This window comes from Ipomoea triloba, chromosome 8, assembly GCF_003576645.1.
Source record: "Ipomoea triloba cultivar NCNSP0323 chromosome 8, ASM357664v1".
Classification (NCBI taxonomy): Eukaryota; Viridiplantae; Streptophyta; class Magnoliopsida; order Solanales; family Convolvulaceae; genus Ipomoea; species Ipomoea triloba.
This window is the reverse complement of record NC_044923.1, coordinates 458,901-483,161: the sequence shown is the minus strand read 5'-3', so window position 1 is coordinate 483,161 and position 24,261 is coordinate 458,901. Positions and strand designations below refer to the sequence as shown.

Here is a 24,261-nt window from a genome sequence, read left to right as displayed (position 1 = left end):
CTAACTCCACTACAAAATCTAATTTATGAATTATAAGCTGAGGTTTGACGCTAATTTAAGTATAAATCTAGCTACAATCTCTTTTGGAGCTGATCGATGTGGGATCATATCATTGCCTACCCTTGCCTACTCTAGATATCTCATACTTCGGACACTTCTCGGTACCAGGGAGCCCTTTTTTCCTTTGGACGATCGACCCTGCTAGGCTGGTATCAGACGAGTGAATGACTTCAATCACTCTAAATAGCTCTCACTCCAGACTATTCTTAGTTACATTTGAACCTTATCAAAAGCGCCAAGTAATCCTTTCGCACTACACACTAGCCACTCAACGAGAGCACAAGATGATAAACTGATAAAGCACGCACTCATCAAGTTAAAACCCTAACTCTACCCCAAAAGCTAACTCATCATGAGGAGATATTTGGTCACCCCAACTTAAGTACTACTCTACGCAACAAATGTGAGATTGTATTCAAATCACTTGCAAAATTTGATTATTTCATCACAAACCCTAACCCAATATCTTAGCTAGGGTAATTACTAGCATGCTCATCTTGTGATAGTGAAGTGTCAATATTTTAGAATATATATATATACACTAGAATGCATGTTGTATGCCATCAAATATCTGAAGACTTTGTAGAGAAGAGTTTAAACATGCACTCCACCTAAAATTTGACTCTAACATGCTTGCGTTCAAACAAAATATAATGAGATAGATGGATAGATATATAAATGGAATATTATAATATATATGTACAGATGGAAGTGTAAAATAATTTTAAGTGCCATCATCATCGTCCCCTCAAAAAAAGCCATAGAACCTGCTGCGGATAAAGATTTCTAATGGGCCACATGGAATGGCGGACGCGGTGAAGACGACGAGCTAAGAATCTAAGATTGAGAGAAAAGGACGTACACTTTGAGTTAACTTAATTAATATAATTAGTTTCTTTATTTTATGCGACAATCAGATTTGAATATGTACTTTGAATGAAAATCATCTTGTGTCATTATCCTGTAAAAGATCACAAGGAAATAAATTAAATTAAGTTGTTTTTTTTTTTTTGAAAATTAAATTAAGTTGTTTATATAGTGTACTTTGATGAAAAAAATTAGGATGAAATTTCATTCACAAATTTTCGATTCAACAACATAACTCATAAATTATATTCATATAAAGAGCCATGCCAAGATGTACAAATGATAAAGTATATACTGCAGCAAAGCTATTAGAATTGGAGTATATAGCAGCATACATCATTTTTTTTTTTTAATTTTCTTATTAGTCATGAATTGCAGATAGACAAATCCAAAAAAGAGGCACTCAATTACCAACAGGGAATTGGTCACATGTACACAACAATGATAACTCTAAATCATGCCTAGCTAGCCACCTTCAATTCCTCACCTCATAATTCTAGCTTGTATAAACTGCACCAATAATCCTAATTTCATTTCTCCTTGATTTTAATTCTTCATAATTTTTTTAATGACGAAGAAAACTCACAATTACTATTCAAAAGTATGCACTGCATAAACTAGATTGATGTTGGTCTTAAATAATTACCAATAACATGTAGTTTAAGGGAAATTAAGGAGTTTGGATTTTCAAAAAAAGGAGTTTGGTTTTTTGTTTTATAAAGAAAATAAGGTTTAGAGTTCAGACTTAGGTTTCTATAGTTCTTCTAGTAACTATGAATATTTTTCTTTTTAAATTCGATTAATTTTAGGAGCATGTTCAGAAATTAGGCAGCCATGAATAGGAAGGCATGGTAATAAGCATATAAATATCATACAATCGTAGAAAGTTTCTTCAACTCAATATTAAAGATACTGCGGGATTACTTGGGCACACAAGCAAGTAACAAGTGGGAGGTAGCAAATAATTTTCAGTTTTCAAATCGCCAACTGGGATGATGGTGGTGAGGATGAGGAGGGAGAAAATAGCTGGTTTTCTTTGGGTTTGAATGAGTCAACAATGAAACAAATCATCAAATTATTTTTATTTAAATTCCATGTCAGCATTAAGGAAGAGTTACCTAATGGAAAGTGGACAAAATGCTAAACGAGCATAATACATCTTATTTTAGAACAAGAGTTAATTGAGCACTTGGGGAATAGTACAGTAGATAGAGCTATTTGAAACTTCTAACCCATATATATATATATATATATATATATATATAAAGTGAGATATGCAATGGTTTTGCAGCTAGTCAGCTTCTTATCATTATATGCACTCATCTTTCATACATACCGGGACAAAGAATGGCCAAATGAATTTATAGAAATTAATACCACTGATTACAAAAAGTAAGTTGAGCTACCTCTTTCCTAATCATAATAAGAGAAGCAGTAGGCAAATCAGAGAGGGACATGCACTTAATTAGCTTCTTCATAGCCTTTTGAAATTTTCTTGAATTCATATATGGATACACATACACATCCCTCCTGCTATCTATGTAATCATTAACCCTGGCCTCTTGCCCATCATTGCCATTCTTGACAATTTCAACCACTCTCTCTCTTAAATTTTTTGCCCCTCACATCTCGATCTTATTGAATTATAAATGGGTAATTCAAAGTAATTCAGCAATTCATTAAGTGAAAGAACACGTATCTAGTGCCCACAAGAAACCACCCCAACAAAAGGTTAGACTACCAGAATTTTCGGCCCTACATCTTGTTCATAATCTACCATACAGAAATCAACTGAACTATCCGTTTGGGCATTTCTCTTAAATTTCTAAGCTGCAGGCTGCAGCCACCCAAAAAGCACCACTGTACTGTACACATGCAACTCCAACTATTTATATATGATCTTGTGTGATATATCTCACTTCCACCATTCACTTTCTTCCCTTCCACCTTCAAGAAACAAGCATAAAGCTTGGCTTGCAGCTAGCTGCGGGTTAGTTAACCAGAAAGCTAAAAATGTGTGTGGGTTCCTCAGAGTGGATCATCTGCAGTATTTCCATGCATAAACGTCGCCCAAAGCGTTCAAGACTCCAGCTTTATCTCCTTAAAAGGTATAGCTAGTACTGTAAATTTATGTATCTGTCACTAGTAAAAAAAGAACATAAGAGACTGACATTCAGCTAGTGTTCTTATAATTAAGAACGGTAGTGTATTCTTTAAAAAGAATTCGCGGTGATAATTTCGTAAATAATTGATCAGTAATCTGCCACTGTTGTAATTGATTGACAGGAGGAAGAGGAGAGAGGAGGACATGGAAGTGAGAAACTTGAAGCTGTACATGGAAAACATGAGTATACTAGAAGAGAATGAGAAACTGAGGAAGAAAGCCAGCTTGCTGCATCAAGAGAATCTTGCTTTATTGTCTGAGTTTCAACACAGATTCTCCTGTGTCCCCTTACCTCCACTACCATGAATCTACTCCATCATTCATAAAAACACTAAACAACGTTCTCGGATCCTAGTACCTCGTACCTCGTACGTACCATATATCTTGCTATATTAATTAATTTGTTCATCACTAGTCACTACAATATATATGCATGTTATGTATAAATATATAGTCTTGATTTTGTTCTTTTATTTAATTTTATGTAAACCCGCCTGCTCCCATTTCCCTTTAATTTGAAGAAAACCTCTGTAATTCCTGCTAATAATTACTCAATCTGTTTTATATTATATTATATGTGTGATTAATTAGTTGGTTACTAATTTTATTTTTAAAATTAGTAGTGAGTTAGACAATTCATGACACCCAATTAGTGAAAGCCACATCAAGAGAGAAAAAGCTAGATATGTGTAAAGCATAGCTGAAAAAATGTGAGTCACTATTTGAATGACTAAACAAATACCAGCTAACGAACTAAACCCTCACCAATAACTAATGTTGATTAAGTGTGGAGGATATATGTTGTTTAAGAAGAGAGTCGCTGGTTCCTTATAGTCACTTATTAATTTAAATTTTTTTATCGTGACAACTCTTGTTCCCCACCCATAGTCGTCCTCCTTTATTCATGTGATTACCCGTCTAAAGAAGGGGCTTTCATCAGGAAAAATTCAAGATGGGTAAAAAGTATTTTCCTTATCAATTTATTATCATGTAGCTGTTAGTTACTTTTTTTGGTGTGCTCCATTGTAACAAAACAAAACAAAAAGAAAATTCACAAAAAAAAAATAATAATTAAATATTAAGAAAATTAGTCCGACACTATCTTAGAAATGGTTAAACTTGTCGTGAAGGTTGTTAGCAATTAACACATGTGAAGTAGCATGAATCAAATGGACATGACTTACAAAAAGTTGGCTTTTGGGTAGGGGCAATTTGCTCGTTTAATTTGTCAAATGCATAGAAATTATTACATATATACAAATAGCGGATAGAAATTAGTTAGACGATTAACTTAATAATCACTTAGACGATTAACTTGATAATTACAAACATTTCAAGTATTTGGTCATGAAAATTCTTTGCAGTTCGAGTATATACTTGTGTCACATGACATTGACGGATAAAATCTAAAAATCCTGCTAACATATGGCTACTAAACAAAAAGATATCCTATTTTATGTATATATTTCAGTTATACATACAGACTGACCATTAAATAGTAAATATGACAAATAAAACGATCGAGACAGGCGAGTGAAAAATGAAACACTAAATGGTAAAGAAAGATTGATCAACTCACTCTATACAGCAATTAGTATGTTGGGTTCATGCAGTTTTCCTCAAAATCATTTTACAATCTCAAAAATGCCTAAATATAAGACTGATGGTCAAGAAGGATTGATCAAATCACTCTATATGAAGTTGTCATCTCTGGAATTGTTGTCAAACGTGCTTTTGTTCTTGGTCCAAAACATTACAAGAGAGAAGCCCATTAGCGACATTATCACAACCTGCAAAATGGAGAGGAAAGCGATGTTCATAGCCCTGGAAAGAAAATTTTCGATTTTTATATAAGAGTACGACGAGATCATGAAGCCAGAAACAGTTTGCGTCTATGCTTACAGAAATAGCGGGAGGTACACCAACGAGAGGATCTTGGAAAAACTTATTTGCAAGCGCAAGGGCCAGAAGACTGCTCTGCATCCCTGTAAGCAGAGCGGAGCATCAATTACGACCCACGAAAATATTTCACATAAACAGTGATACAATTTAGCGTGTTATCAAATGACCTGTTTCATAGGACAGTGTTCTCTGCAGAGGTTTCACATCTGGAGCATCACGGAAGGCAGCACCGGCAAGGGTGTAACCGGAAATAAACGCTGACATATGAAATGCGATCACGAGCAATAAAACTGATAATCCCGAAGGGGATACAACGGACTGTATGTTGATTGCAAGCGGAGCTCCAACGCAGAGAGAAGTCACAAACACTGATAAGGGAGGCAAAAACGGCCTAATGGCGTTACAAACCTGGGGAAAGAATCTGTCGATACAAACCAATATCAGCAAGAACAAAGAATTACGTGAGAAAATGGTATAGGAACATGATCTCTAATTCTCTATCATCTTGATCATTACCTATTCAGAAGCAAGCCAGCAGCAACGGGTACAACTACGATCTGAACAATATTCGAAATCATTCCTATTACGTCAACTGGCAGTCGTTTCCCAATCAGCAATAACGATAGGAATGGCGTGACAAGGGCTGCAGTAGCAGTAGATAATGATGTCATCACGATACTCAGAGGAGCCATCAGTGGATCCGTTAGAAAAGTGGCGTAGTTGGAGAGCTGTGCACCACTGACACACGAAGTCAACATAATCCCCGCAGCTGATACATACGCTTACAGAAGTTAGTCAAAATACCATATTTCTTTTCTAGAAAATCGGTCGGATTTTTACCTAAGGAAGTCGGCAGACCAAATGCCACTATTGCAATTGTACCAAATAGATACCCGAGGAGGGGCTTCACACCAAATTGGCCAATATAACCGGCTAAAATTGCCCCAGGTCTGTTGAATGCTTCGAGGAAATCCTTTTCACTTGAATTGACTCCAACCGCAAACATCAAAAACCCCAATGCAGGGGCATAATACCTGAAAATGGTAGAGCCAAAACATGATTGAGAAATTATGCTTCTCTCCTTCACGACTCATCTTCAAATTACTCTTTTTCTATTGCAGTTTAGAATGATTAAGTGCATATGAAACAAACTCCTAGCTGAGCAAATTAGAAAAAAGGGCAGAATGCACAAATCCAACTTATTAGTTCCTTTTTTGAATGGGCTGTCACCTCCTGCTTCAAGATACTGACGAAATGCCACAAAAGTCTAATACTTTACTGCAAAGTCTTTTTTTTTTTAACCAAAAAAAAAAAACTTTTAAATTACAGTGAGTTTCTTTATCTGATAACTGTGCATTATGTATTTCCCGGTCCAATAGCTGAAGCTAAGCAACTTCTATGAAATATGAATCATCCAAAAGTTGAATGATTGACCAGTTTATAATTATTTTGAAAGAAAAGCTAAGTTAATGTCTTCATACTCCTAATGTTTAGTCTAATAACATGCCAAATGAGGTGCATATGCCATATACGGTGTCCTATAATCACACTCTATCACAAACTAAGCTCATGTTTGTCTTGTACAAATACCTTGTAAGTTATGGGTTATGTGGTTAGATACTAAGTCATAGTAGTATCTTTATACATAACATTTTCTACGGCATTTCATAAGCTTTGAGAAATGGTATACAGACCTGCTAGTAAACCACGTGAAAGAAGGCGGATAGACAAGAGCCAAAATTGTACTACCGAGAACCACATGTGGCAGGATGGCGTTAGCACCCCTCAAGACTGTCAGAAAAGAATTCTCCTTTGGCTTAAATATCTGAAAAACCTCAAAAATTTTAAAGAAATTAAACCTCTCTCAATGTTTTATTCCATATATTGATCTGAATACAGAACTACAATCCACAAATACTCTACACTTTAGATTTCTCAGAAAAGATCATGCGCACAGAGCCATATCATCGTCTGATATGATGTTTTTTACTCGTTTTTATCAATCTTTTAGCGAATTTGGAGTGGGAGATTTGCAAAATTAGATTAAAACTTAACTTTCTTACTGTTCAACAGTAAGGGGGGACACGGTTAAAGACTGCTACACCAAATCACAATCTTCACTTCCTCTAAGAGCTTAATTTTGATGCTTGACCATGATTAGTAAGCTTTGGTATCATCTTCAAAACAATATTAAAAATAGTCTAAAACCCAAAAGGCATTTCCTTAAACAAAGCACACAAAGAACTTTTCATCTCTTCTTTTTCATGTCAAAATGGGATCTCTTGTTAGTCAATTTCTGTTGTCCACCAGGACTTTTTCATTTCAATTTATTTCTAATGATGGGGCTTCCAAATAACTAGTAGCTTTTCACACTGGTCCTATGCATCTCTTTCCTCAAGGCAATAAATAATAATAAACACACAAACAGGCAGTGATTTTCAGTAAACTATAGATAAAGGCATAGAAAGAAGACCTCAGATGATTCAGCTGCATAATTAGACAACGATTCCGGCCTAATTGAATCTGAGAGATTCTCTGATACACATCTGCTAACAGGTAATCTTGAACTCCTAACTGAAATCATCCACAAAGGAGCAAATATGGCATATTTACATAAAACAATAATTAATGTATAAAACATTAAACTGAAAAGAGAAAAGCTTCAAACTTTAAGCACTAGGGAAGCTTAATGGATATCCTAACAATTCTTGTTCTGCATCAACACAAAGGAGCAAAGATGGCATATTCACATAAACCAATAACTAATGTATAAAACATTAAACTGAAAAGAGAAAAGCTTCAAACTTTAAGCACTAGGAAAGCTTAATGGATATCCTAACAATTCTTGTTCAGCATCAATCAAGTACACAGAAAATCAATGTTTGCACAAATACAGATATATAGAGAGCAAGGGAGAGAAACCTGAAGAGTTGAAGGATTTTCTGGGAAAAGAAAGAAATGGGTAATGAAATTCAAGATTAATGCAAGGGAGGGGTTTGGGGAGTGAAGGGTGATGGATTTTGAAGCCCTGATGAAGCTGGGGTTGAAGGAGCTTGCCGCAAGAACTCATCTTTTTTTGCTGATTAACTGAATACGCTCTGGAACTGAACTACTGGACAAAATGAAGCACTTATTGATTCTTGGAGCACCTGAAGAAATCACATAGGGGAATTTTTTAATGAGGTTCCGGCACCACTTCTGGATCTTTGAATTCTCCTATTTCTGACTTTCTGGAAAAGAATTTTTAGTGGGTGGAAGTTTGGAACAACCAATTAAAAATCTAAGTACTCCGTACTAATTTAGGCAATGCATCAAACCACCTATGGTCGCACCTAATGTTTTTGCAATTTGATATTTAGGGATGGGGCGGGTTATAGATTCCTACGATTTGATACTCAGTCAAGCCTAGTTAACCCAATAAGACGTATAAAATGAAATAGGAAGAGTAATTTATAATGATAAATAAAGAATAACATTTAATGTGTAGATATAAGAAAATGTTGCTAATGAGAAATAAAAATATATCATTTTTTAAAGATAAAATGCAATGCATGTTGCTCTCAATGCGTTTGTCTAATGAGTGAAAAGTTATACTCCGTATTTGTTTCTTACAACAATACGAGGGTTTAACTATTGCCGCAAACGCATAAGAAGAATAACCTCTTTATACACAAAATAATAATAATAAATTTTTCAACTTTTTCTACGAACACTTTTCCCTGTTTGAACGTGACAACCGTTTCATCTATTCTTGTCAAATTTTATGTACGTTGCATAACTTTTATACATATTCATATACTTTTTATTTTGAATATATTTATATAAAAAATGTATATTTAAATTTTTTGTTGTAAATATGGTTCGCAATAAATTTTTTGAACTGCAACAAAATCTACTTTTTTTTTTAATACTACTAACCTTGTTACATGTAGTATTTGTTCATAATTTTTATACATATTCATGTACTTTTTTATTTTGAATATATTTTGTTGTGGTTCGCAAAAAATTTTACCTACCAAAACTCAACGTGTTAATATCACTCTAATCAAGTTCGAATCCATGACCTCTTATCTGAGAGACACTTCATCCTGCCTGACCACAAGCTCTTTTGGCAACAAAATATAGTTTTTGTTGGCAACAAAATAGGGAGGTAGAAATCGTTTAGAATACAAACAGTCGAACACTATTATTACAAAATGAATACATTAATATAATACGTATCTAGTTTATTGGATTGTAGACTGCTCCTCTTCATCCACCATTCTTTTCCTCCTTGAGAAATCAGAGCAGCACAGACCCAAGAATAAAGCACACACTCACAGACCTAAGCAATCACTTCTTTTCTCCTTAACAATGCAAAAAAGCTTAGATCTTTGATACGTATATATCAATGTCTTCATGTATACGCAACTGATTTGTGTAATATTTGATCTTGCTTGCTTTTTAGGGTTTGTTCAGCCTATAGATACAGGGGAATATATCTGACCCATTGTTGAATGCTAAGTTCTGATTGTAATTTTATGGTTGGTAACGTGAATTATTGGGTTTGATACGGAGAGGATGGCGTTTGGTGCTGGTGAGGTGTTGGAGAGGGGCGAGGGGGATAGCAATGGTGACTGTTATGTGAAATTGAAAGGCTATGAATTGGAGGAGGAAAGCGGTGAGGGTGCGTCGGCTTCCTCTTCAGAGGCGGTGATGGTGGGCTGTGAGGGCGGTGGGCGGTGGTGGTGGTCGGTGTGGTGGTGGGCTAAGCTGGCACTCGTGACTGTCTTTCTTGGGGCTTTGGCTACTGTTTTGCTCAAATGGGTCGCCCCATTCTTCATGGATAAGGTCAGATTTCATGATAAAGATTGTGTCTTTTAAGGAAAATTATTGTTCTTCTGCAATTTTAGTACTGTCATTTCCACATATTCGAACTTCCCCTTCTAAGTTTGGCATAAACTTAACTCAGGATTGTCTTAAATTTTCCATAATTAAGGACCAGTAGATAAATTTGTAATCAATGGACTTAAAGATCTGTTCTTTATATTTCATGCTCAAACAATTTTGTGACTAGAACTTGATTGCATATTGAAAAACATTGTTTCTGGAGCATGTGCAGTAGGTAGTTTATGGTTAGTGGTAGCCAATGAGTGATCACCTTATGTCTTGTGGGCGATTCCTACAAGCCAATAAAGGAACCTCAAGCTTAGTTTAGTTGATTTATTGATATCATGCCTGATCTCCAAAGCTCTACTCTATAAGCTCCTGTGTTGCTCACTAAAATCTCCAATGGAAGTGTATGGGTGTGGTTAAAACTAACAGGTTTGTGGTCCATTTGAGCAATCGTTGCAATTAAGTGGGCGGTTCTTCTAGTATCATTCCATTTGATGCTATGATATATGTGCTTACTGCTTACTGAACAATCAGGAAGGTTATCAGACTTTTTTCATCATTGGTTGTGAGTGCTCTGATGCTTATACGCCAATCTGTTTGCCTTTCATAGGAAATCATCCCTATAATAAATTGGGAGACAAGAACTTTCAGTAGGCCAATTCTTGCAGTTTTAGTCTTTGCTTCTGTGGCGTTTTTCCCCACATTGTTTTTGCCTTCTACTCCCTCCATGTGGGTGGCAGGGATGACTTTTGGATATGGTTATGGATTTCTACTAATCATTGGAGGTGCAGCTATTGGTGTATCACTTCCATATTTCATAGGCTATCTTTTTCAAAACAAAATACAAGTAAGCAATTGCATTTCTTTAATTGTTCATAGAAGTTGTTGGCCTCCTTTGGATTGCATTATATTCTTGAATTGAAATATTGACTGTTTTCATTATCTGTCATCAGGATTGGCTAGACAGATATCCAAAGAATGCTTCTATCATTAGACTAGCTGGTGAAGGGAATTGGTTTAATCAGTTTCGAGCTGTGACATTGATTAGAATTTCTCCTTTTCCTTACATAGTATATAATTACAGTGCAATGGCTACAGGAGTTAAGTATGCTCCTTATTTGTTGGGTTCATTGATTGGCATGGTGCCAGAGATATTTGTTGCAATTTACACGTAAGATCTCTCTCTCTTTATCTCTCAACCCTCCTCCCCCCAACAGTTTCCTAGTCATGGATATACTCAATAACTCATATACATTATACATGGGCATAGTGTAATGAGAAATACTCAAATACCTAACCTTGTATGTACCAACTTCTTTGCCTTGGAAAAGAATGTAAATTTTGAAATCCATTGTTTTATTGAAGAAGACACAAGAAAGCAAGTTTTCGTGATTTTGGTGAAAAGATGATGGTTAAGTTAAAAGTTAAAACATTATATATGCCATGAAGCCTTGCCATAATCTTGATAATTGTTGAAGCTGTGAAACCTTTGTTCCTTTTACTGATATTATTCTTGCATGCCAGCTCATACATGTGCCTCGCTGTCGTTTTATTGCATGCCAGTGTCGTTTTATTGCATGCCAGATATTATTCTATCTTGACCGGTGGAAATGAGACTCGGAAAAAATAAACGTCAAGCCATGTTTTGTACACTTTCAGATGGAAAAATACATTTCAAGATATAGTGAACAAGTATATGCTTTTCAAGCCAGTTGGTTTCCTTGTTTTACACACTTGTTTGTTGGGTTCAAAGATTTTTTTTTTTTTTTTTTTCCTTCTCCTTTTTTCTCAAGTATCTCTTTTACTTTTATCTTCAAAATAATAATGTATCTTCTTCTTCATTTTCAGTGGCATTGTGATAAAGACACTGGCAAATGCATCACAGGATGGGAGCTCTCTATCAGCTGTACAGATTCTTTGCACTGTCCTTGGTTTTTGTCTCACGATGGCAACTACAGTACTAATAACGGTCTATGCTAAAAGGCGACTGAAGCAACTGCAGAGAGAGGAGCTATTACTACAATAAACTTCTGCTGTAGGTTTACCAATCTCTTGAGCAGGGTTATATTTAGTGCTTTGTTCAAGACATGAATTGAAGTTGGAAGTGGGTAAGAAGGAAGTGAAGTGGGAGGAGGAGACTAACATAGACTAACTTATATTTTAGGCAATATACAAAGGTGTATGTATACAACAAGACAGCATTTGCTTCTCATTCTTGAAAACTATGTTGTATTCTGTTCCATGTGATTGCTCCATCCATTTATGACATTTGCCTCTATTTTTATATTCATCATTCCACTATTCCAAATTAATCCCTTTTTTTTTTCCATTTTCTTTGAAACTAGTAACCTTACACTATTCATATCCCACAAAAGAAGCAATTCAAGGGCATTTCTAGCTAAGTTGGTTGCTATTAGTCTTCTTGATTTAAGCTGGTCGACTATGAGCAACTTAGGTTACAAGGTATAGTTTACCCCGTGCAGACTCTCGGATGGTAGTTACGGTTTCTAACTGAATGAATATGTGGGATAGTTTAGTAATGAATGAATGATTACGGTTTCTAACTGAATGAATATGTAGGATAGTTTAGTAATTAATGAATGATTACGGTTTCTAACTGAATGAATATGTGGGATAGTTTAGTAATGAATAAATGAATATGTGGGATAGTTTAGTAATGAATAAATGAATATGTGGTTGTTTGGTTTGGAGTGTGGGCCTTAGGGGCGAGGGAATTTGATGTGGTGCTGAGTTGGAGGGAAGATAGGTTTATGCTCTGTATTGAAACCGACCCACACCTTAAACACATATGTATACATAGTAGCAGACAAAATGGCTTCTTAAGTTTCTTACTTCAAATCTCTTGTGTTATTATCATTGAATGAAGAACATGGAGATTGAAAAGTTTTGATCTTGAAAACTGATGGGGGAAGGAAACCAAAAGTTACACAGGAGTGGCATCAAATGACAAGTCGTACGTTATTGGTTGGAAGTTAGATTGAGTAGACATGAAATTTAAGGATCAGAGTGGATAGAAACATAAAACAACCACGTGGAAGGAGCTGTCAAGAAGACTACTAGAAACCCAATAAGCAGCCACTACTGGTAGTATAGTATTCAATTTGCAGACTGTGATTTTCGTTTCCAGCAAAATGCCAGGCAATTCTGGGTCACTTTCATTTCATCTTTCCTGCACATTTTTGCCAGCCAGCCTAACATCTAACTGCTATCTCTCTCTCTCTCTCTCTCTCTTGGTGCCCACTTTCTTGAATTGTTAAACAATATAAATTTTAGGGTTCTTGAATATTGGGTCTTGAGTTGAGGCACACCCACTACACAAACTGCCCAAAGTTTTGTACTTTATTGTAACCCAGGCTAGAATTTCAGGAAGGCCAATAAATGCACTTGAATTTCATGACTTTTTTGCTGCATTGTTTATAGTAATCATGTTTGCATTGAGAATGTTGCTGTTTAGTCAATATCAGAGCCTTGGGGTTCTGATAACCGAGGTTGATTGGTTTCAAGAACATAGACTGTGTGCAGAATAGTCAGAGATCAAGGGGTTTCAAGATTGGATCCAGCAAAAGTAGATATGAAAAGAATAGGTACACATGCTTATTTCCTTGTTGTGTTTTGGTGTTTTTGGTTGTTTCAGTTTGATAAGGTGTATCCAATTACTGAAAAGGAGATCTTGCTTCAGTTCAAGGGTAACGTTTCGAATGACCCTTATAATAGTTTGAGGTCCTGGGATCCCAGTAAAAGCCCCTGTCAAGACTATAGTGGTGTGTTCTGCAATTCAGATGGCAATGTGGTGAAGATTGTGCTTTGGAACACTAGCCTTGAGGGAGAGCTTTCTGCTGCATTGTCGGGATTGAAATCCTTGCGCACGCTTACCTTGTATGGTAATCGATTCACTGGTAACATACCGAGTGCTTATGGAGAGATCAGTTCTTTATGGAAGATGAATTTGAGCTCCAATGCTTTATCTGGATCAATCCCGGAATTCATTGGGGATTTAACGAATATAAGGTTTCTCGATTTGTCAAGAAACAGGTTCACCGGGGAGATCCCTTCTGCTCTGTTCAATCCCTGTAACAAAACAAGGTTCATTTCGCTGTCACGCAATAATCTTTCTGGTGCAATTCCTGCATCCATTGAGAACTGTCAGAGCCTAGAAGGTTTGGATTTTTCTTTTAACAGTCTTACTGGCAGTTTCGTTTCGCAAATATGTGATATTCCTAGGTTAGTATACTTATCCTTGAGGAGAAACATGATAGCAGGAAGTGTTCAAGAACAACTTTCTTCTTGTCAAAGATTGCAGTTTTTGGATCTTGGCAGCAATATGTTTACTGGTTTCCCTCCATTTGGAGTTCTTTCATTGGAAAATCTAACTTATTTCAATATTTCAAGCAACAGCTTTCAACCTGGGGCTCTGAATATTGGCACTTGTAGTCAGAGATTGGAGTTCCTGGATGTTTCCAGGAATGGTTTTTACGGGGAAATTCCATCGAAGATTTCAAAATGCAGTGCCCTGAAATATTTGGATGTGGGATACAACAAACTCAATGGAACTATACCACTTGAGCTTGTGGATTTGAAAGGACTTCTGGTTTTCCGTTTGGCGAATAATTTGATCACAGGAACAATCCCAGCAGAGCTAGGAAGCATTGAGTGGCTTCAAGTTCTGGATTTGCATAATCTCAGGCTTGGTGGTGAAATCCCAGAGGAGTTAAGCAACTGCAGATTCCTTCTTGATATGTGAGTTGAATACTTGAATCCCATCTTGATTTTTTATTTTTTTTTTAAATAAATGTGTTGAGCTTGAAAATAAACTCTAAATTAAACTGTTTCTGCAGGGACATTTCAGAAAATTTTTTACAGGGAGAGATTCCAGAGAAGTTATACAACATATCATACCTTGTAAATCTTGACCTGCATCATAACCAGCTCAGTGGGAACATTCCAACACCTATTGGAAATCTGTCAAACTTACATTCTTTGGATTTGTCAGAAAATCATCTATCCGGGTTGATTCCTTTTAGTTTGGGGAACTTGAAAAGCCTAAAGCATTTCAATGTTTCTTACAACAACTTATCTGGAGAGATCCCTTCAATTGAAAGCATCCAACAATTTGGACCCTCAGCTTTCTTTCATAATAATGGTCTCTGTGGTTCTCCACTAGACTCCTGCTTTGCTAGAAAGCCTAAGTTGAGTGCTTCAGCCATTGTTGCCATTGTGGCTGCAGCTGTAATCCTCTCGGGTCTTATTGTAGTCGCCATAGTCAACACGAGGGCGAGGAGGACGAGGAGGAGGAGAAGAGAGGAGGTGATGATGATTGTTGAGAGCACCTCGCTTGCTTCAACCGATTTGAATGTCATTATTGGAAAGCTGGTTCTCTTCACCACGAGTCTGCCTTCGAAGCATGAGGACTGGAAGTCTGGCAAGGCGTTGCTCGATAAGGAACGTGTGATTGGTGGAGGATCAATTGGAACAGTGTACAGAACTAGCTTTGAAGGAGGAGTTTCCATGGCTGTTAAGAGACTAAAGACCTTGAGAAGTCCCCGAAACCAAGAAGAGTTCGAGCACGAAATTGGACAGTTAGGAAGCCTGCAACACCCTAATCTGATTTCTATGCAAGGTTACTACTGGTCCTCTAGTATGCAGTTAATACTATCCGAATTCGCCCCAAATGGGAACCTGTATGAGAATTTGCACCGAGTTAACTACCCTGGTTCTAGCAATCCCGAATTGAGTTGGCCGAGGAGGTTTAAGATAGCATTGGGGACAGCCCGAGCCTTAGCTTACCTTCACCATGACTGCAAGCCTCAAGTGCTTCATCTTAACGTCAAGTCCACTAACGTTCTCCTGGACAGAAACTACGAGGCTAAGTTGTCTGATTACGGTTTGGTTAAATTACTCCCTACCAAATTTCACAACGCAGTTGGTTATGTTGCACCCGAGTTAGCACAGAGTCTGAGAGTCAGCGATAAGTGTGATGTTTATAGCTTCGGAGTGATCCTATTAGAGCTGGTTACAGGTAGGAAGCCCGTGGAGAGTCCAGTCATGAATGAGGTGGTGGTTTTGTGTGAATACGTTAGGCGGTTGATCGAGAGAGGCGCTGCTTCGGACTGTTTCGATAGAGGTCTATTTGGTTTTGTAGAAAATGAGTTGATTCAGGTAATGAAGTTGGGCTTGATTTGTACTTGTGAAGTGCCTTCAAGGAGACCAAACATGGCTGAAGTGGTTCAGGTTCTTGAATCCATCAGAAATGGCTCAGAATCATAGTTTTTAGGTTTATTTATCACTTTTTGAAATTCTGAAAAAAAAAAGCCAAATTTTCTCTTGTAACTAGCTAGAGGAAAGTGTATTGTTCATCAAATTTTCATTCAAAAACCAACTGAATGAAGAAATGAAAATACTATTGCATGATAAGACAGACATCCATCTTAGGAAACTATGATTCAGAGACTAAACTGTCTCAAAACCTAAACACTACTGAACTGTTTGTGTGTCCTAAAACACCCAAATTGTACTCATTTATCTCCATCAGAAACCTTGTCTGCTGAATTATGCTTCCTCATAGTGGACACAAATGCTAAAGGGGTCTGCTTTGTCCAGCGCCGAATATCATAACTCTTCTTTGCTGGTTTCTTATTCTCCTTAGCAAGTCTCTTCTTTGTGATGGCGATTGCGTAGTCGTTGGGGAAGAGCGTGCACCAGACGAAAGCGTGGAGAAGAGTCGAGATGAAGAGGAGGAAGACCATTGTAGATGACATGAAAGAAAGAGTCACAGCCAGTCCCTTGCTGATCACAGAAGGTGCCTGTTCTGCATACTTTATTGTTGCTATTGATGCTGTTGTCATAGGAAATGTATATGACCACCATGCCACTGAGAATCTTAAACCAGAATGCATAGGTTGTGTTATTGGAAAGAAACAAAGTTTGATGTGTTTAATGTTGTTTTTATAGGATAAGAGGCTAACCTGAAACCTCTGAAGAAGTTGATTCGAACGACGAGGGATAAGTAGAGGAACAAAGCTATGAAGTAACAGGTTCTTGCTAGGCCATCAAATTCACCATAAATGGCTCCCCAAGCAATGCTGGCTGCTGCTGGAGTGGCAATGAACATGGAATAAACCGGGTGAAGCTCTTTAGGCAGCGCCTCGCTTGTAGGCAATCGTTGGTAGAGCGTTACAAACACAACAAGATAATGTGCAAAGCCGATAGCCCATAAGAACTTGCCAGCCTCATTCCACCCCACCTTGGCTGCAAGAATAGCCCCAACAAAGTTCCCAATCACAGACAGATGGGAAGACGGGTTGGCCACTTTGCAGAGGCGACGCTTCCCTCCCGAGAGCCACTGCCCGTAAATCTTGAGGTTTAGGAAGAAAATCGGCGCCATAAAGACACACCAGATTGCAGGGTGGAGAGTGTCTGCTGGGGAAATTGCAGGGGGTGTGCCTATGGCTAAGAACATGCAGACGACCCACGGGGCGAAGAAGAAGTTTACCCTTACAGGGTGAAAGTATTCTCTCTTCACAGCTTCAAAGTAGAGTATGCATTTGGATGTGTAGGTGAAGAACACAGCCACAAGGATGCATAAGGCTAATACCCAGAGAGCAAAATTTATGAAGGGTGAGATGTGAAGGAACTTTGTGGCAGGACTAGTGGCCAGGGAACGCCAAAGGATTGCTTGACTGCTTAGGCCTAGACAGATTCCAAAGCATCCTATTGGGAACCTTAGTAGAAATGGCCACTTCTCATCTTTGGGCAGAAGTATATTTTCAGTGTCCTGCAAAAACATCAACGTTATTCAACTTCTTCAAACTTTCATAATCCCAAAATTTACACTTGTTATTAGATACAAAATTTTTGATCATCCAAAAGTAGTGGTCAAAAATCACATATCTAATCGATCACCTTTAGATGAAGAGTCACAACTAAGGTGTGCACGGGGTAAATTCTGCACCTTGTGACTCTAGCCGACAAAGGACTACAAGGTAGTAAACTAGCCACCGACCTAAGCTAACCAATTGATTAGCTCAAACCAAGAAAACCAATAAGCCACCAATCTAAGCTAACCGATTGATCAGCTCAGACCAAGAAAGCCAATAAGCCACCAACCTAAGCTAACCGATTGATCGGTTCAAACCAAGAAAACCAAGGCTCAATTTTTTTTGAGTACTACTGACTCTACTGAAGCACAAAGAATCAATACTGCCTACACTAGGCTCGAACTCACTATCTCCCATATGAGAGTGCAATTTGGTGCCACTAGGAGCACAATGTCTTGGCTAATAGACAGCTCAATTAGGAGTCAAACTTGTAATTTTGTGATTACTATGTCAATAGATTGACTAACTTGGCTGAGTTGCCTCCTATCTAATCACCTTTTTCATTCAAAGTGATTGATAATACTGATCACTTTTTTTTCTGGTGATTAGAAAACTTGGTGGATTGTGGTGTTCTCTAAAAGTTTATAAACATTTTGATATATTAAATTTGGAATATATATATATAATACCTTGACTTGATCGAGTTCAGGCCCTCTAAGAGCATCAAAGTATCTCCCAGCAGGAACACTGTCGTTGACACCATCATCATCACCCTCTGCATTGAGATTACTCTTTTGATGATCAATCCCACTTTCTTTCTTGAGAAGCAGCTTGGAGTTTTGTCTGACAAGATTTGATTTGGTCTTGAACATACTGAAATCCCCTTTCCTTGCCTCTGCACCACCCACTCCAAATCCACTGAAACTTTGCCCACTTCTCGAAAGAACTTTCCGATCATTTCTGTGTTTCGACGATTCACCATTAAGCACAGAGAATCCAGTCTCCAGTGAAACTTGCCTGCTGAAACCCCTACTGTTTCTCCTCGCTTCCCTGAGCTTCATTTGCCTGTTGAAACGCTTATTGGCGGCGGTTCTGTCATCATTATCCGCCATTATTTTTCTTGACCTTTCTTCTTCTTCTTCTTCTTCTTCCTTTTCTTCGTGCAGGACTTCATGGATGTCCACAAAATGGGTTTTCAGAGAATCCGGAGAAGATGGCCGTGTATTCATCTTGATGAAATTGTATGGTAGTCCAAGGGAGGGAGAGATAGAGAAGGTGAATCCATGGAGTTTTGGGGTTTATATATGCATGCATGGTCACGGGCGTGGAAATAAAGAAGCAAGCTGGCGATTAGGTGGTGGTTGATTGCAATATTGGAGATGGAGGGAAGTTTGCAACCCACAACTTTTGATTGCATGAAAAGGTTGGTGCATGGAGGGTGGTTTCTCGTGAAGGAAAAGTTGAGGATTTTGTGGCTTACAAACAACACAACTATTAGGGGCTGAAGATTGAATTTGAATCTGGTTTGTAATCACTTTATATCGTGGAACCATGATTCACAAAGGTTTGATAATAATAATATGTTGAAGGACAAATGGACAGAAACTTCCTCCATAGCGAACAGAGTTTTTGATAAACTACTCGTGTTCATATTCGGTAAACTTTTGTTTATGTTCATTTATTGAGGTAAACGAATATAAATGAACAAATTTTAGGGTTTGGTTCATAAACGAACAAAGTTTGAACGGTGGTAGGCTCATTTGTCAAGAGCTCATGAATAAGCCCGCATGTGTTCATTTAATAATGTTTACGTTTATGTTCATGAACAAGCAGTTAAGTATATATTATTGTTTGTTTGGTTATTGTTTAGGAAGTGTTGATGAATGTGTTCACGAACATGAATGAACATGTTTGTAAACGTGTTTATTAACAAACATGTTAATTAACGTTAACAAACACTTGTTAGAGTAACAAAAACATGTATTATATCGCCAGGCTAGTATAGTTCATTTGAAGGAAATATAATCGAATCAGATACACAGTTCAGTTTCCAGTTCAAAACCAACTTATAGGTTCTCTTGTAGAAGGTGGTTCCTTTGTCCATTAATTACTATACTATATGATGTTAATACTATTATTAATTAGGCTGCCGGGTTAATTAGATATCTACTTTAGCACCCTATAAATTCAACATGACCTTCAAGCATCAATCAATCTTAATGCTACAACATATATCAATTTTTAAAGGGTTAAGTTGCAAAATGGCATCACAAGCTTTCTTGATCTCACTGCTTCTTCTTGCTTTAGTAGCTGCTCCGATCCGGCAGCCTTAGCAAATTAAAGGATTTTGTGAGGAGATGAAAATGGTTGGAAAAACAACAACTTTATGATTATCAAGCTTGGGCTAAGGACAAAGACTTCTATGTTGATGATAGCCTGGGTATGTATTTTCATTTCTATTATGATCAAGTATGTATTTTCATTTCTATTATGATTCCCAAAAGCTCAATTTAGAGCAATAAGGTGCAATTGCTGGACTTAATGATAGTAATGGAGAAGTTCTGAAGTTGGCGAATTGCTGCATTGCATGCATGGCGCCATGCATGTTTAAGATTAATGTAACATGGCTTAATTAATAAAGTTTACCACATTAATTAATTTCGTTTCTTTATTTCAATACTTTCTTTATATTGCTGCTGATGATTTGCTGCAACATGGCTTAATCCTCGATCAAGATCTGTTAATTTCTTCTTAATAATTTGAGTTAAATTCGCAACGAACTATCAGATACGAAATTTAATTGATAGGAAATCAAAGATTATCTTGTACGTATTAATAAATGGGGACTTACAAAAGAATCTTTAAAGATAAGCAAATTAAAGGATTCAATAATTAGTACACAATCAACTAGCCAACCAACCAATTCATTTATTGCAGCAAGCTAGCTAGGGAGAATTCAAATGATTTAGGAAGAATGGAACATCATCTGCCGACAATCGTGTCTTTGAAAACAACCTATTAAGAAGCTATAAAGTGACCTTGATATACATAAATATAAGAGTTCATTTTTAACCCTAGTCGGTAAAGAACCATAGGGAGATCAAATAAACTAACCTAGATTCTGCATGGCTGACCGGCTCAATAGGCGTTCTCACTAAGATTCGAACTTGAAATCTTGTGTTTACCAAAACGACAGTATAACTAACTTAACTAGGATTACCTTTAAAAGTTGATTTTTCAACCTTACAGTAGCCCGTCTTTGGTATACAAAAGCATTTTCATAGGAGGTAGCACAGGAAGGTAAACTTCACTAATTGGGATTTCTAATTTAAGGAGTATTGAAAGTGAATGTCTTTTGGCAATGGAAAAAGATGCAGTCTAGATCTATACATGCTGCTATTATAGGAGACACTGCACATGCATCAGTGCCAAGATTTCCTAAAGAGGGACTCCAATTTGACCCCAAGCATTAGCAGTAAAACAAAGCTATTAACTTTCTTTGTGCGTGTCAACCAGTTGAGTCATGTCTCGAGGGCCAACCAGTTACAAAGCTATTAACTTTCTTTGTGCGTGCCAACCAGTTGAGTCATGTCTCGAAGGCCAACTAGTTACAAAGCTATTAACTTTCTTTGTACGTTTCAACTAGTTGAGCCATGTCTCGAGGGCGAGAAGATCAAGTTACCATGGTACTTGGAAGAAAGACCAAACACCTTTGCTACAGAGGAATTGACTGGTTTTATTTACTTTGTGAAGCATGCAAGTGGTTGAATCATTCCAACTTACCCTCCACTCCATTTCCCTTTCAAGAAAGCAACATCTGATCTGCTGCATTCAATTTATACTCAGTCCCAACCCATGAAAGTTGTTTACTAAATTGCCACAACACTATCCAACCATATATTCTTGTCCCACAACCTAGAATAGGTGCTACATTGGTCTACATTAGGCAAAAAAAAAAAAAAAAATCCAACCAGGCAACTTAACTCCAAATAAATTAATTTCCTTTCGTGTTTTAGTATCCGAATCTAATTTAAACACGAGGAGAGTCAAGAGTGCCCTATTAATATCTAAGGTATGCGTTATGCCCTTCCTTCCTTCCTCTCCCACTTCTAGTCGTCTCATTTCATTAAACGCCTTTCGCAGCGCTAGCTTCCCACTAAAGAAGGATAACTCGCAGAAGCCCTAAACATTATGGCATGTCTGCTCTACAAATTAAACTACCTCAATTACTAGCTTGTTGTTCAATGAAGGTGACAAGTCAATTCATATAGTCTTGAATTCTCACAATTATATGATGCAAAAATGAATGAAATTGCAGGGAATTAGGTAGGAGGACAATTCTCCTCCCAAAAAAAATAGCTTAAAAATGTAATAATATCAGAAGTATGAGTCTTCCATTGTCCTAATTGCAGCATCAATCAAAGGAGTATATAGAATTACAGAGAGGGGAAAGTAAAAGAGACAGCTTTATTCTCCTAAACAATCCCCAATAATCAAGAACAGTTATGTATGTAGAAAGAGCAAACCCCCATGAAACCTTTTTCTTTTCTTTTCTCCCACCCTACCCCATCTTTCATTTACAATGGGATAATCATTCAATCACTATGCCTTTGATTCCAGAATAAATTCTAAAGGAATGCAAAAAGAGTAAAGCAAAAGATCAGAGCCTGACCAGATGGTATTTTGCTGTGTCCACTTCCTCCTCAATGAGCTGTGGCTTTGGATCTCTTCTTCGCCTCGCTGTAAAGCACGACGCCCATAACTGTGACCGCGAATCCGGTCATCCCCATCACTGTCACCGGGTTCCTGAAGATCAAAACCGACACCACTGCAGCCACTGCAGCCTTGGCATTCCCCAAAACCTGCAGTGTTAAGGCACTTGTGTGTTTTGTCACCAAGAAATTCGTCAAGTTAACTAAATACGCCACGGTTGCATTCCCAATTAACAAGAAAACCATGAATCCATCTCCCTTTGCCTTCTCCACTGTCACCCCCAAAACATTCCCCTCAATGTACAGTGTAAAGGGCAGCAAAATAACTGCTGCCATTGGAGCCATGTACAGCAAAAGATTCATGGAGTGCAATTTCTCTGCCTCAGAAGTCAGCAACAAACCCTGCACCACAGATTTCAAGGCCCTCCCAGCAGTGGAACCAATGCACATCAAGAACCCAAAGAGATGAAACAAAGGCTCACTATTGCTAGCCAAAACAATCCCTAAAACCACTGGGACCAAAGCCAAATAAACCTCCCCAGACTCCTTCTTGCAAGTAATCACAAAAGCAAAAATGGCAGTGAAAAACGGCGTCGTGGCGCCGATTGCTTGGTTAAACGACACCGGAAGATACCTCAAAGAAGTATTCCCACACACAACAGAAAAGCAAAAAATGGCACTCAAAGCAAGAATCTTGAAAAACTGTTTCCGGCTAAGGATATGCTGAAAGGGCACCACTTCTAGCCACTTTATGGCAACAATACTGTAAGCAGCGCAGGACAACATATGCAACATAGTCAAGAAAATCGGGTACCGGTAGCCATAGAAGCTAAGGAGATACTTGTTGAGCAACAGAACACCAATGTTTGAGCAGTACCAGGAAGCAATGATGACGGCGGTGAGAATGTTCGGAGAAATTAAGGTCCCCAGCCCGAATAACCCGAACCCATTCCCGTACTGCTGCTGCCTCACCTCAGCAGTGGGAGTGATGGGCATGTCCAAAACCTGCTCATTCGACTCCAACCTCGGATTACTCATCCTCCGGGTAGTCCATGTCTGCGCCTCCACCATTGCTGACCAATCAAGAATGCAAAACCCAAAAATAAAAAATAAAAAAGATTGAATCTTTAGCGTTCTGCGAAGAACACAGAGATCTTGAGAAGGAGCAGTGATAAAAGGGGAGTGATTAATGGTAGGACTGTCGATGATGGCGTCGGACGGTGGAGATCTAGATTTGGGAGACTGTCGGTAAGGTATTGGGTGGATTTGGAGAGTGTGGGGCCACTGTACCACATGCTGGAAAAGCATGTGAGCTGTAAGAGTGGGACCCAATGGCGGATGTGTCTGAATTCCCATTTTCCTAAATTCCATCCAAAATTTTAGGGCTTGGCTTAGACGCTGTTTTATATCGTGTCGTTGAAATTTTGAAAATGGTATGACTTCTTCAGTAGTAGATATTTTACCCTTTTTTTCATTTCAGTAATGGGTAGTTCAGTTGGTTTCGAGTGATAAATTATACTCCGTAAATAAGAATGTAAGAACAAATTCTAAGAATCACAGTGTAGGAGTTTTACCATTCAAGAAATGGCTCCTTGTAAACATCAAGCACTGATCCTTCTATCTAATGAATCGCTGAGTCACTATGATCCATTCATCTGTAATCATGTTAGATTGAGATTTAAAGACCCTGAAGTGAAGAATTAATTATACTTTATGGGAAGATATTTTACAACTATTTATATCTTAATGAAAACAACTTTGAAGAGTACATTAATTAACACCAAGTATAAATTAAGTAATGTTATTTGTAGCATGTGATGTGTTTTTACCTAATTAAATAGTTATG

General features: G+C 37.6%; 6 protein-coding genes across 7 annotated transcripts; 3 read left to right on the top strand and 3 right to left on the bottom strand.

Annotated features, from left to right (window-relative positions):
• The first annotated feature begins 2,742 nt into the window (after positions 1-2,742).
• LOC116027773 (protein LITTLE ZIPPER 1-like) lies at positions 2,743-3,660 on the top strand. The gene is made up of 2 exons (XM_031269516.1): positions 2,743-3,035; positions 3,214-3,660. Exons 1-2 carry the CDS (start codon positions 2,941-2,943, stop codon positions 3,395-3,397), a joined length of 279 nt encoding a protein of 92 aa, XP_031125376.1. The 5' UTR covers positions 2,743-2,940; the 3' UTR covers positions 3,398-3,660.
• Positions 3,661-4,521: 861 nt separating this feature from the next.
• On the bottom strand, positions 4,522-8,280 carry LOC116026787 (probable sodium/metabolite cotransporter BASS5, chloroplastic). The gene is made up of 8 exons (XM_031268177.1): positions 7,916-8,280; positions 7,467-7,567; positions 6,688-6,818; positions 5,834-6,027; positions 5,510-5,762; positions 5,161-5,414; positions 4,994-5,076; positions 4,522-4,881 (listed from the first exon to the last, which is right to left on the bottom strand). The coding sequence occupies exons 1-8, from the start codon at positions 8,061-8,063 to the stop codon at positions 4,783-4,785; spliced, it is 1,263 nt and encodes a 420-aa protein (XP_031124037.1). The 5' UTR covers positions 8,064-8,280; the 3' UTR covers positions 4,522-4,782.
• A 941-nt stretch (positions 8,281-9,221) lies between these two features.
• On the top strand, positions 9,222-12,158 carry LOC116027245 (TVP38/TMEM64 family membrane protein slr0305-like). The gene is made up of 4 exons (XM_031268754.1): positions 9,222-9,823; positions 10,479-10,715; positions 10,822-11,039; positions 11,717-12,158. The coding sequence occupies exons 1-4, from the start codon at positions 9,554-9,556 to the stop codon at positions 11,892-11,894; spliced, it is 903 nt and encodes a 300-aa protein (XP_031124614.1). The 5' UTR covers positions 9,222-9,553; the 3' UTR covers positions 11,895-12,158.
• A 650-nt stretch (positions 12,159-12,808) lies between these two features.
• Positions 12,809-16,300, top strand: LOC116027242 (probable LRR receptor-like serine/threonine-protein kinase At1g12460). Its single transcript, XM_031268751.1, has 2 exons — positions 12,809-14,626; positions 14,725-16,300. Exons 1-2 carry the CDS (start codon positions 13,461-13,463, stop codon positions 16,151-16,153), a joined length of 2,595 nt encoding a protein of 864 aa, XP_031124611.1. The 5' UTR covers positions 12,809-13,460; the 3' UTR covers positions 16,154-16,300.
• On the bottom strand, positions 16,234-18,953 carry LOC116027243 (guard cell S-type anion channel SLAC1). Of its 2 annotated transcripts, none has more exons than XM_031268752.1 (3): positions 18,393-18,953; positions 16,852-17,660; positions 16,234-16,765 (listed from the first exon to the last, which is right to left on the bottom strand). In XM_031268752.1, the coding sequence occupies exons 1-3, from the start codon at positions 18,930-18,932 to the stop codon at positions 16,402-16,404; spliced, it is 1,713 nt and encodes a 570-aa protein (XP_031124612.1). In that variant the 5' UTR covers positions 18,933-18,953; the 3' UTR covers positions 16,234-16,401. The 2 variants fall into 2 exon arrangements, with proteins under 2 accessions (XP_031124612.1, XP_031124613.1); XM_031268753.1 differs by having other exon boundaries at positions 16,508-16,721.
• Positions 18,954-22,015: 3,062 nt separating this feature from the next.
• Positions 22,016-23,786, bottom strand: LOC116026619 (probable sugar phosphate/phosphate translocator At1g12500). The gene has a single exon (XM_031267950.1). It carries the CDS (start codon positions 23,784-23,786, stop codon positions 22,407-22,409), a length of 1,380 nt encoding a protein of 459 aa, XP_031123810.1. The 3' UTR covers positions 22,016-22,406.
• Positions 23,787-24,261: the final 475 nt, after the last annotated feature.